We start from the raw sequence: 14,682 nt of genomic DNA, 5'->3' as shown, positions 1-14,682 counted from the left end.
ATTAAACAATGAATGGGTTGCCAATGAAATCAAGGAAGTAATAAAAAACTTCCTAGGGGAGAACCAAGATGGCAGCATAGGTAAACACCTATACTTGCTGCCTCGCACAACCACATCAAAATTACAACTAAAAGGTAGAACAACTACCACCCAGAACTGTGGGAAAACTGACTGAGTGTAAGTTTTACACCTAGAGAGGTGAAAAAAGCACACTGAGATTTGTAAGAGGTGCAGAGGTGTGTAAGAGGTGCTGGCACTTGGATGTGCTGCTCTTTTAATTGGGAGGGAGATACAAGCTTCTGCTTGCTCTGAACTCCAGTTCTGGGTGAGACTCTGGGGGACCCAGACACATAGGGGATAAACTGGACTGTATGGCATCTGGACAGGAATGTGAGGACGGCTTTCTCTCAGAGGTGCTTGCAGAGATTATTGTTCCTGCACAGGGGTATGGGATGCAGAGACCCGGGGACCTTTCCAGTGCAGGGCTGACTGGCAGCCATTGGTGATTTCCAGAGACCACATCCCACCCAATTTACAACCCCACCCAGGCTTTTGCACCTGCTTTGGCATATGAATGGCCTTTCGTTTCTTTGCCTAAAACATGTCAAACTGCCACTGGGTCAGAAAGCCCCAGAGCTTCCAAAAGAAGGCCCAGGCCCAGCAGCAGCAGCCTGCCTTGCTTCACAGATGAGCCTCATCTGGGCACCTCTAAACCCATACAAGGAGGAGGAATCTTCAGATCTCTCTGTAGCTCCTATTGGGTGGCCCCAGACAGTGGCTGATCTTGCACCTCCTTGGAGATCCAAGAGGCAGTGGAGACCATACCAGACTACAACTCTTCACATCCATAGAGACACATTCAAGTGGCAGACTCAGTGAGTACCAAAGCCCCTCTGAAGCAAGTCCTGCCCCATAAGGGTATCTCCTGAACAACAGATCTTCCAGTGTAAACACAGCTGGTCATCACAGCCAATTGGTCTGAAGATCAATTCCTACCAGTAATATCAATAGCAATCAAGACTTAACTACAACAAGACTGTGCACACAGCCTACAAAGGGATTCACCAAGAGTGTCCACCTCAGGTGACTGGGGAGGCTGAGCCCCTGGGCCCTGTAGGATACCTACCACACAAGCCACTCTATCAACTCAAGGAGACTTAGCAGCTACCCAGTACATAGAAACAAACACTGTATCCAAAATGCAGAGACAAAGAAACAAGTCACAAATGAAAGAAATAGAGGAAAGCAAAATACTAGATATAGAGTTCAAAACTACACTTATAAGGTTACTCAAGAATCTTCTAGAAACCTTTGAGAAATTTATGAGACCTTCAAGAATATGGGAAGGGATCAATCAGAAATTAAGGATACACTAACTGAAACAAAGAATAATATACAGAGATTAAACAGCAGACAAGAGGATCCCAAGAATCAAGTGAAAGATTTGAAATATGAAGAAGCAAAAAATACCCAAATGGAAAAGCAAAAAGAAAAAAGAATCCAAAAATATGAAGATAGTGTAAGGAGCCTTTGGGACAACTTCAAGCATACCAACATATGAATTATTGGAGTGCCAAAAGAAGAGAGCAAGATATTGAAAACATATTGAAGAAATAATACCAGAAAACTTCCCCTAATTGGTGAAATAGTCTTACAAGTCCAATAAGCACAGAGAATCCCAAACAAAAGGAATCCAAAGATGACCACACCAAACAGATCATAATTAAAATGCCAATAGGAAAAGACGAAGAGAGCAGCAAGAGAAAAACAGTTAGTTGCCTACAAGGGAGCACCCATACAAACGTCAGCTGATTTCTCAACAGAAATGATGCAGACCAAAGGAAGTGGCAAGAAATATACAAAGTGATGAATAGCAAGAACCTACAACCAAGATTACCCTATCCAGCAAAACTATCATTTAGAATTGAAGGTCAGATAAAGAACTTCACAGATAAGAAAAAGCTAAAGGAGTTCATCACCACCAAACCAGGATTATATGAAATGCTAAAGGATATTCTTTAAGAAGAGGAAGAAGAAGAAAAATGTAAAGATAAAAAATTATGAATAATATAGTGACAACAAATACACATCTATCAACAAGTGAACCTAAAAATCAAATGAATAAAAAACCCAATGAACAGAACAAATTGGGAATATAATAGAATCAGGGGCATGGAAATGGAGCAGACTGACAATTCTCAGGGGGAAGAGGTTGTGGGGGGTGCAGGAAGAGGTTGGACAAAGAGCTTACACCTATGGACAAAGTCAGTGTGTGTGTGTGTGTGTGTGTGTGTGTGAGAGAGAGAGTGGGGGGGAGCTATGGGTGAAAAAAGAGGAACATCTGTAATAAACTGAACAGTAAAGATTAAAAAACCCCAAGAATACAAATTAAAAAAAAAATTCCTGGTAAAAAACAAAAATGAACACATGACAACCCTAAATTTAAGGAGCACAGCAAAAGCAGCCTGAGAGGGAGTTCAAAACAATACAAGCCTACTTTTAGAAATAAGAAAAATCTCTAGAAAACTATCAAACACAACTGAAAGAATTAGATAGAGAACAACAAGACAAGCCCAGAATAAGTTGAAGGAAGGAAATAATAAAGATCACAGCAGAATTAAGTGACATAGAGATTTTTAAAAAATACAAATGATCAATGAATTCAAGAGCTGGTTAAAAGAGCTGGTTGAAGGATACACAAGAATGATGAAATTGTAGCCAGACTCATCAAGAAATGAAAGGAGAGGATCCAAATAAATTAAGTCAGAAATGAAAGATGTGAGGAAACAACTGACAACACAGAAATACAAAGGATTGTAAGAAAATATTATGAACTACTGAATACCAACAAGCTGAACAACCTGGAAAACAATGGATACATTTCTAGAAAAAGACAATCTTCCAAAACTCAATCAAGAAGAATCAGAAAACCTGAGTAGGCCAATGACAACTGATGAAATTGAAGCAGTAATTTACAAACTTCCAGTAGATAAAAGTCCTGAGCTGGATGGATTTATAGGAGAATTTTACAAACCTTCAAAAAACTAACACACATTCTCCTCAAACTATTTCAAAAAAATCCAAGAGGAAGGAACACTTCCAAGCTCTTTTTACAATGCCAGCATTATACTAATCCCCAAACCAGATAAAGACACTACAAAGAAAGTGAATTACAGGCCAATATCCCCAATGAACATAGATGCTAAAATCAACAAAATATTAGCAAATTAGATCTGGCAGTATATTAAAAAGATTATACATCATGACCAAATGGGCTTTATTCCAGGGATGCAAGGCTGATACAATTCACAGATTAATAAATGTGATACATTACATAAATAAAATAAAATACAAAAATCACATGATCCTATCAATAGATGCAGAAAAAGTATTTGACAAAATCCAACACCCATCTTGTATAATAAAAACCTAATATGCTAAGTATCTGGTCGTCTGGTCCTCTATTCAACCAATCAAAGTATAATAATGCTAATGATATACTAAGGCCACTCAAGCACTTGCTATGACTTTCACTGACCACCAGGTGGCAAATCTTCAACCGGTTGACTAGTCACTATGATGTGTACTAACCTCCAGGGGATAGATGCTCCAACAAGTAGGTTAGCTTGCTGCTGGGTTCTGGCTGATCAGGACTGAACAAGACAGGCCAGACATGCCCTGGAGCCTTCCCATAGTCCCTCCCTGGCTGACCAACCTCCTGTGTCTCTCCTGGTCCTAATGGTGCACTACTGGGGTTCCCTCAGCCTGGCCTGCACTTTCTCGCAATCCAGGACCCCTCAGGGAATGTCAGAGAGCAGTTTTCAGCCTAATCCCACAGGCCAGGCTGAGGGACCCCATTGGTGCACAAGTTCATGCATCAGGCCTCTAGTTTTTTATAAAAGCTCTCAGAAAAGTGGGAATAGAGTGATCATACCTTAACATAATAAAGGCCATATATGACAAAGCTATAACCAACATAATATTTAATGGGCAAAAACTAATAACATTCACCCTAAGAACAAGAACAATTCAGGGATATCTGTTTTCACCACTCTTATTCAGCATAGTACTGGAAGTCTTATCCATAGTAATCAGACAAGAAAAAAAAGATTTAAATTTGGAAAGGAGGAAGAAAAACTGTTATTATTCATAGATGATATAATAATGTACATAGAAAATTCTAAAGATTCCACCAAAAATATATATTTAATAAATTAATTTAGCACCATAGTAGGATATAAAATTAACACCCAGAAATGGATGGCATTTTTATAGACCAATAAAGAACTTTCAGAAAGAGAAACTGAAAAACAATCCCATTTATCATTGCAACAAAAAAATTAACATATTTAGAAATAAACTTAACCAAGGAGATAAAAAATCTATATTCAGAAACCTACAGGACATTGAAAAAAAGAGATAGAATACATAAACAAGTAGAAAAATATACTGTGTTCATGGATGGGTAGAATTAACATCATTAAAATGGCCATATTAACCAAAGCAATCTATAGATCAATGCAATTCCCATTAAAACACCAATGGCATATGTCATAGATCTAGAACAAACAATCCAAAAATTCATATGGAATCAAAACTGACCCTGGATATCTGCAGCAATCTTGAGAGAAAACAAAGAACAAAGTTGAAGGGATCATAATACTGGATAGTAAACTATACTACTAAGTGCTATAATCAAAACAGTCAGGTACTAACACATGAACAGGCATATAGATCAATGGACCAAAAAGATACCCCAGAAATCAACCCAAGCATTTGTGCTCAATTAATATTTGACAATGGAGTAAAGATATCTTTTCAATTAATGGTATTGGGAAGATTGGACTGATACATGCAAAATAATGAAACCAGACTACCAAGTAACACCATACACTCTATAACCACTATGGAAAACAGTGGATTTTCCTTAAAAAATTAAAAATTGAACTGTCATTTGACCCAGTGCTCCCACTTCTAGGAATATATACTAAGAAGTCTTAAATATCAATTGGAAAGAATATATGCATCGTTATGTTCTTAGGAGCATCCTACCTAATAAAGAGGTAATATTCTAATTGACCATCACTCCATCACAAAGATGGTGGTGCCTATAGCCAATATGGAGGGAATATGCTAATTGACTGTCACACCCTCAGAGATGGCAGTGCCCACAGCCACAAGATGGCAGCGCCCAGACCCCTCAGCCTGCCAGCCGCCAAGGGCCAGCCCAAGGCACAGACAAACCTCAGATGGCAGATGCCCAGCCACCCAGGGCCACCCAAGGCTTGTATTGCCAGCAATGGGGGCATCACCTTCCCCTGATCACTGGGTTGCCTTCCACCCCTGCGGGCTGTGAAAGGGGGCAGGCTGGGCTGAGGGACCCCCCTCCAGTGCATGAATTTTCATGCACTGGGCCTCTAGTTATTTATAATAGCTATGTTCTGGAAACAACCCAAGTGCCCATCAGTAGATGAATGGATAAACAAACTGGTATACTCACACCATGAAAAATTATGCAGCTATAAAAAAGAAGGACCTCTTACCCTTTGAGATAACATGGATGGACCTAGAGAGTATTATGAAGTGAAATAAGCCAGTAAGTGAAAAACCAATATCATATGATCTCACTTATATGTGGAATCTAATGAACAAAATAAAATCACAAACAAAATAGATCCAGAGATATTGAAGGTTGTAGCAGACTGGCATATTTCAGAGGAAAGGGTGAGAAGGAGGGGAGAAAAGATTAATCGAAGAACTTACATGCATATTAGAGGCCCAGTGCATGGATTCATGCACATTGGGGTCCCTCAGCCTGGCCTGAACTCTCTCACAATCAGGGACCCCTCAGGAGATGTCAGATGCCTGATGCATGGATTCAGCTGATCCCCGCAAGAGACCCCACCAGTGCACAAATCCATGCACTGGGCCTCTAGTATAAGATCTTTGGTTAATCTCTTCCCACCCTCCTCCTCCTCCTTTCCCTCTTAGATTCATCAATCCATGTTTCCATGACTGTACATTCAGTGTATGCCCCCTGGTGGTCACTGTGCATCATAGCTATCAATTGAATGGTCAAACAAAAGGTCATATATATATATATATATATATATATATATATATATATAGCCCATGGACAGACAATATTGTGGGGAAGGCCTAGAGAGGGGGCTAGAGTGGGGTGGAGTTGGTCAATGGGGGTGGGGAAGGGGGACATCTATAATACTTTCGACAATAAAGATACATTTTTTTTAAAAAAGTGCAATAGGCATTTTAATATTCATAAAAGCTGAGAGAAAATTGATTGTGAGTAGACTTACACAAAAGTTGTGTTAAAGGAAATTCTTCATGCTGGTGGGAAAATGTACCAGATGGAAATCTGATTTTATGGGCAGAAATGAAAAGATACAGAAGTGATAGTAAGTATGTAAATATGGAAAAAAGTCTATCTTAATCTGTATTTATTTACTTATGAAGATAATTTACTGCTTATATTAAAAATAATAAAGTACCAAGAGACTTATAACTAATGTGGAAATTAGATATGTCACAACAATAGCACAAAAGATTTTAAAGAAGATAAAAATTTGTATTTTTGCAAAATACTTATGTAAAATACATAATTGTTCATATTTGAATTTATGTCCACATTGATTTTTGTTTCCTGTTTGTCTCATCTCTTCTTTGTTCCATTGCATTTCTCTTCCTTTTTCCAAATATTAGTTGTTTTTTAATATTCCATTTTCTTTACGAAGAATTATGCCTTGAAAATTTTCATGAGCATTATTTATATTCTATCTCCTGAATGTTATAGATGCATTACTAAGTGGGCCACATTACTTGCTTTTAGGGTCATTAAAAAATTAAAATTAATTTTTAAAATCCATAATGAACAAAGTAAATACCATTTTTAAACATTTCATTTCCCGGGGGGAGGAAAACAATATGTTTGCTTTCTTAACATTAAAAATATATTTTTAATTAAAAAGTATATATTTTTATCTATTTCAGAGAGAGGAAATGAGAGGGAGAGAGAGAAATATTAATGATCATAGAGAATCATTGATCAGTTGCCTCCTTCCTGCCCTTTACAGAGGATTGCACCTGCAACCTGGGCATGTTCCCTGACTGAGAATCAAACCATGATCTCCTGGTTCATGGGTCAACACTCAACCACTGAGCCACACTGACTGGACATAAATGCCAAATTTTAACTAAAGGCAGGATCAGTAAAAGTGTCATGCTGAGCCATGTTGGAACCCGAGGCAAAAAGAAAAATCTGCCATGTTAATGTCTTCATTAAAAAAAAAATTGATATTGGATTTATAATTTTTACATTAACATTTATTTTTTAAATATTGCATTAAATATTATTTATTTTGATTATCAAGGTTTCTGTTACTCTGGTAAATTTTGTACCTGAAACAAGTACTTCACTTTTCTCACCCTTATTCTGGCCTTGTTGGATATATATATATATATATATATATATATATATATATATATACACACACTCATATACACACATATATCCTTTCATCATTCTACTGCATTTTTTCTTTTTTTTTGAATTATATTATAAGATATAAATAAACTTTTTCTTAACCTTCTATTTACTTTTGAGCTAATAAATATGTTCCCAAATAGTGTTCTATTATCTCATTCACTGATGGGATTCTAGTGTCAGATTTCAGAATTAACCCAGTTGACACTAGGTGATACATTTAAAAATATCCATCCTATATAATGTCTTGCTATATTCTCTTGTCTAATTTAGTTGACATTCTAATAACTCCCTTTGGAGATATTCAGTATGGTAGTGGTAGTCTCAATTCTCCAAGGAACTTTCTCCACTGCATCCTAAAGAGGCAAAGGAGATTTCAAAATCTAAGTTCCCCTCTGTAAGAATAAATATTTATGACCATTGACAAGAATGGTCAGTTAATGTTTCATCAGGATGGGAGTATGGCTATTTTGTGAGAATTATATAAAACTTCCTGAGACTCGAATTTCCAGAAGCAGACTTGAAACAAGAAGAAGACAATAGAAAAGGATTGCAACTTTTCTACTGGCTGCATTGAATTGCAATGGAATAGAGGTGAGAGTTCCAGAAGGTCTAGCCAGAGGCTAAGTAGTGTGGCATTCTCAGCTTCCCTTCCCCCAGTAGATCTCTGTTTGCCATGGATTGCTTAGTATTACTTTAATGGTGGTCAAAACTCCCATTCTATTACCACAATTAAGTAAAATTATCAATAGGCTTCAGAGAGTTGATGTCCAGTGTTAAAACCAAGGAGCATACAAATACTGACATGTTTTATTTTCTTTGTAAAGTACAGATGAAAAAGTGCACACAGCATAGGCTGAAGGCTCCAGAGAAAAAATTAACAGATTTTTATAGTTTTGTAGATTAGCCCAGATCTCTGAATTTTCACTGAATATGTTTGTGTTTCTTCTATTGTCTATGATTCTATTACTGATCAACATAGGACTTTGGCAGTTAGAGAGAAAGTTGTGAAACTGAGAAAAACTTTATGGACAAACAGCTGGGTGCATTAGTAATTTTACATCCATGCTTTAATGCATTGCCACAATTTCTTCTAGTAATTGCTCAGATTTATGCAGCTATTATTACCAAAGGTTTACTGTAAGGACATTGAGAAAAGATCTAGTGGCAAATCTTTCCATTCAATAGAGCTGCCTCTTATTTATTTATTTGTTTGTTTGTTTATTTGTTTGTTTTTTTATTTTTTTATTTTTAAAATTTATTTTTTCAATAGTTGTAATATAATATATTAGTTTCATGTGTGCAATATAGAGGTTAGACATTTATGTAATTTATGAAGTGATCACCTGGTAAGTCTAGTACCCATCTAACACCTTACATAATTATTACAATACTATTGACTAGATTCACTATGCTATAACTTCACATCCTGTGACTATTTTTTTTATAGCTGGCAAATTGTACTTCTTAATTCTTTTAATCTTTTCACTATCCCCTTAATCCTCCTTCCAGCTAGAAATTTTCAGTTTGTTCTCTGTATCTATGAGTTTGTTTCTGCTTTGTTTGTTAATATATATTGTGTTTTAAACTCAACATGTAAGTGAAATAATATAGTATATATCTTTATATATTTGACTTATTTCACTGAACATAATAACTTCTAAGTCCATCCATATTGTTATAAAAAGAAAATTTATTTGCTATTTTTTAATAACTAAGTATATACCTTTGATATATTTACCACTTCTTTATTCATTTGCTTATCAATAGACACTAAGTTTGCTTCCATATCTTGGCTATTGTAAATAAATGTTGCAATGCACATAAGGATGCATATATCTTTTCAAATTACTGTTTTTGATATCTTTAGATAAATATCCAGAAGTGGAATTTCTGGGTCATATGGTAGTTCTATTTTTAATTTTTTGAGGTACCTCCATACTATACTTTATAGTGGCTGCATCAATTTACAGTTCCAATAATAAGACACAAGGGTTGTCTTTTCTCCATATCCTCATCAACACTTATTTGTTGATTGATAATAGTCTTTCTGACAGGTATGAGGTGATATCCCATCGTGGTTTTGATTTGCATTTCCCTGATAATTAATGATGTTGAGCATCTTTTCTTATTTCTATTGGCCATCTGTATATCTTCTTTGGAGATATGTGTCTAATAGAGCTACCTCTTAACAGCTAAATATTTTCAGGTTTGGTTTTGGTTGAAGCATACTTGAATGAATTACTTATTATTACCATTGTCACCTCATTTGATTCTTATCTATCACTCCTATCAAATAGAAAGAGTCAACACATTATTTATTTGATAGATGAAAACAGACTTTTGAAAGGTAAGTGACTTTTCTAGGGTCATAAAGTTAATGAATTGCTGAGCCAAGGCATTAGGATCAGATATAATGATCCCAAACTAAGGTTATTTCTAACATTGCTATAAAAGCTAGTATTTGAAGGAAATTCAGAGGTAATTTACTCTAACCATCCATTTTATTGATATGGGAATTTCCTGGCTCAAGATCTATACGTTTGCTCAGGGCTTTATATGTCTTTCATCAGCATCAGTGTAAACTAAATATTTGATGATATTATTCACCTTATCCAGGTTTTTAAGTATATATTAAACTTGCTAATTTATACTTAAATAATTTACAAGCTTCAATCAACATGCTAATAGACATTATTCTCAAAGTTTTGGAAAATTTGTTATTTATTCATTTCATTGAAATGATACTGAAATTGACTTTTTATATGAAAATGCTAAACTATTAAAGTATACTTAACATGTGTGTGAGGGGTATGGTATGTGAATTACCATACAGATGCTACCAAAAATATAATAAGCTAGACTCTAAATATGACAGTAAAGTTCAAAAACAAACAAAACAAAAAAAGGAAAAAAATCATCTCATTTTATGAGTTTCACTTATATGCAAGAAAAATACCATTCAAGAAAAAATGGTTAGTATTGAAGAATGAATTATACATTTTTATTTTATATACATGTTTAGAATGGAAGATGGTGGGAAGCCCACATATTGTTCATTCTTGCTTGAAAGCAAATAAGAGTAAAGTTTGTTTTGTTTCTGTTTTTAGATATGATGACAAGATATGCATGGGATATAATTGAGTAGCAATGGACATGAGGACAAGTGGAAAGAGTGAAAAACTTTCCACTAGGGAGAGGGAAGAGAAGATGATAGAGCTAGATTTAAAGAAAACAAAACAAATAGAGAAAGAAAATTAGGGGACTATAAGAGACAATAAATAAAGAGGAAAAATATAACCAAACAAACAGAAAAATAAAGTAGTAAAATATAGACTTATTGATGAGTGAAAGGGAAGAGAAAGAGAAAAGAAGAGAAAAAATTAGAAAGGAAGCATGAGAAAATGTTTCAAAGAAATGGAGAAAAGTACTCCTTAGGTCTCTTCTAAACACCTGGGTCCAGGAGCTGGTCCGACCACTGTTTGTACCCCAGGCATGCACAGTGGTGCCTGCAAATGTCTTTGTCTCCATCCTAAGATTGAGGAGAGCCAATCTCTCTCACCTTCTATTCCTCTGTATTATTATTATTGCCAGAATCAGATGAATCTCTGAATTAGCTTAAATGGCAAAGAAAATTAGATACAGTAGCAAAGATTTCGATTTCTAACTCAGCCTTTTCTGACAACACTTTTCCCACTAATTTGGCAAAATTTGTATATTTTATTCTGAAGAGAATTGTAATTTGTCAACTTTTTAAGAAGAAACATTTTAATGGAACGAATGTTGAGACAAATGACTGCCTCAATGGAGAAAAGAAGTAAGCAGAGAAGCTAATTGGAGAGTCTACAAAATATTTTTTTAGTCAAAATTTCTTGTAGGATTCATTCTCCCACCCCCTCTCATGTGTGTGAGTATATATGAGCACACATGTAGTGTTTGTATTCATATCTGTTGATATGTTGAGGTATGACTGTCATAAGTTCCTCTGGTTGCTAGAAATAGTACATGGAAACATATATTAACCATTCTATTTAGAACTAGCGATAATTAATGTAGATACTTTTAATGTTTTCCAAAAGATGTAACTTTAACAATGCACTGTACAGACTTACTATTTTTATTTTCTTTTTAAAATTTATTTTCTCTTCTTTCTCACTCTCAGCCTTCTCTCATTTTTTTTCTAAATACTGATTCAGTAACATTTTCTGTCAAATATTTCCCTACTTTTTGCACCCCATGTTCCACATAACTTAGTTAAAACAGCTGCACTATTTAGTTAAATATCAATAGTAAGGGGAACATTGGAATGCATTATACTATATTTTTTGTAGATTATCAATTTGCAAACTTTAAGAACATTTCATACCCATAACAAAAAATATTTTGAGTATGTACCTAAAATATATGCGTATTTACTAATAAAGCATATATATATATATATATATATATATATATATATATATATCATTATAACTAGATAATATACACTGAGTAGCCAGATTATTATGGTCTCTGAATGCATAATAATCTGGTCACTCAGTACATATCATATATAATAAAAGGCTAATATGCAAATTGTCCCTCAACCAGGAGTTCAACCAGCAGGCAGGTTGGCCAACCGTCCATGTCCCCTCTTCTGGACTCCACCCATGCACGAATTTATGCACTGGGCCTCTAATATATATATATATATATATATATATATATATATATATATATATGAATTCATGAATGGGTGGGGTCCAGCCAGCTTGGCCAGGAAGAGGGGACATGGATGGTTGGCCAGCCTGCCTGCTTGTTGAACTCCTGGTTGAGGGGACAATTTGCATATTAGCCTTTTATTATATAGGATATACACTGAGTGACCAGATTATTATGCATTCAAAGATCATAATAATCTGGCTACTCAGTGTGTATTATAAATATTTTAAAAGAATAAAATTAAAATGCATGGATATGCATATATGTGATTAACTATATACATGTAATAAATATTTATAAAATACTATTTTCTTTCCACCTCTGGAATTAGCTCCCAGCACTAAACAGACTGAGCCTTAAATATAAATTTTTCTTCACAATAACTAGTGTTCTATTTTTTAGACATGGTTCAATTTCTAATTCTAAGCTCTGTAAAGGAGCGATTTTAGACTAGAAATATTAGTTTTAGTTATTCAAATACACAAAAATCATAAATTAATAAAGCTGTGTAAATAATTTTTTATTTGTTTAAACTAAAGAGTAAACACCTGTATTCTTCTAATACTTGTCAATATAATGAAAAATATCTCATTCTAAACTTAAATAATGCAGCTACAGTCATCTTAGTTTTCTTTTCTTTGAAAGGAATATATTAGACTACAGGTTCTTTATGGTTACTTCCAATTTTTTATGCTATAATTTTTATGATTTGAGATAATTTAATATTTTTATACTGGAAAATTTTGTCTTATACTATATTTATTGTTTGTTGAAAGACTCTCCCTTGGGTACCATACTGAGACTCAGAGAAAGAAGATTTGAAGTACAAAATAACTGAGATTCAGACAGTGACCATTAAGCTGCATGAACAAGTTATGAAATGGCTACAGAGTGGTATTTAACCAGGATACAGCTAGGTTACTACCTCTAAGTTAGGTGAAAACTAGAGTTATTGTTGAGATCCTGATGATCAGTTTGGAGTTAGGGTAACGCAATGATACCTGAGGAAGGGCAATAAGAGTATTACTAAGAGAACACAGGAGCAAAGCAAAAAGTTAGCTGACAGAATCTTGGAATTCAGAGGAACTGAACAGAGGAAATACTTAGTAAAAATTATGAGTTAATGAATGAGGGTTGTAATTCCAAGAAACCAGCTAAGCCTCAAGCACAGTACAACCACAAAAGAGCAAAAACCTTGATAATTGGAGTTATGTTGTATATCAATCAGAAGCTTCTCATATAACTAAAAAAGGTAGGAATCACAAGGTTTAGAATGCCAGACTCTTAAAGTGGAGAGAAGTTTTATAAAAGTCCATGGGTGAATGGCAATAAGAGTCTGGCTTTAAGAACAGCATTTTTATTTGCTTTCTTGCATTAAGTCTGGAAGAAGGAAAGGTTCAGAGTTTACCCAGGATATTGGAGAGGGTTGAAACATGTTGGTTCTAACTGAAGCAACAGATATGTAAAATATTTTACTGGAGAAAAACTAGAGTCTTTGGAAGAAATAATCATAATAATGAATTCTGCTTCTTGATGTACTGCAGGCGAAGGAGATGGCGAGTGAGAATAGCACAATGATAACTGAATTCATCCTCTTTGGTCTGACCCAGTCTCAAAATATTCAGCTACTGGTCTTTGTGCTAGTCCTAATTTTCTACCTCATCATCCTCCCTGGAAATTTTCTCATCATTCTCACCATCAGATCAGACCCTGGCCTCACAGCCCCCCTCTACTTCTTTCTGGGCAACTTGGCGTTCCTGGATGCATCTTACTCCTTCATTGTGGTACCCAGGATGCTGGTGGACTTCCTCTCTCAGAAAAAGGTAATATCCTACAGGGACTGCATCACTCAGCTCTTTTTCTTGCACTTCCTTGGAGGAGGGGAAGGGTTACTTCTTGTTGTGATGGCCTTTGACCGCTACATAGCCATCTGCCGTCCTTTACACTATTCAACTGTCATGAACCCCAGAGCCTGCTATGCCTTGCTGTTGGCTCTGTGGCTGGGAGGCTTTATCCACTCCATCATTCAGGTGGTCCTCATCCTCCGCTTGCCCTTCTGTGGCCCAAACCAGCTGGATAACTTCTTCTGTGATGTGCCGCAGGTCATCAAGCTGGCCTGCGCGGACACCTTTATGGTGGAGCTCCTTATGGTCTTCAACAGTGGCCTGCTCACCCTCCTGTGCTTCCTGGGGCTTCTGGGCTCCTATGCAGTCATCATCTGCCGTGTGCACCGGTCATCCTCTGAGGGGAAGAACAAGGCCCTGTCCACATGCACCACCCATATCATTGTTATATTTCTCATGTTTGGGCCTGCCATTTTTATCTACACTCGCCCCTTCAGAGCCTTCCCAGCTGACAAAGTGGTTTCTTTCTTCCACACTGTGATCTTCCCTTTGTTAAATCCTGTGATTTATACTCTTCGCAATCAGGAAATAAAAGCTTCCATGAGGAGGTTGCTTAATCAGCACTTAGCCTGA

General features: G+C 35.8%; 1 protein-coding gene across 1 annotated transcript in view; it reads left to right on the top strand.

The window, feature by feature from the left end:
• Positions 1-14,682, top strand: part of LOC311620437 (uncharacterized protein) — a gene marked incomplete at both ends in the record, with an annotated part of 47,410 nt that extends 32,728 nt beyond the window's left edge. The window contains one exon of the mRNA XM_084879840.1: positions 13,750-14,682. Coding sequence (XP_084735966.1) covers positions 13,750-14,682 — 933 coding nt within the window. The remainder of the gene's footprint in view (positions 1-13,749) is intronic.

Source organism: Pipistrellus hanaki, assembly GCF_964339955.1.
Source record: "Pipistrellus hanaki genome assembly, chromosome: 1".
Lineage (NCBI taxonomy): Eukaryota > Metazoa > Chordata > Mammalia > Chiroptera > Vespertilionidae > Pipistrellus > Pipistrellus hanaki.
Note: the sequence above shows the minus strand (reverse complement) of the source record. Positions and strands in the feature narration are given on the sequence as shown.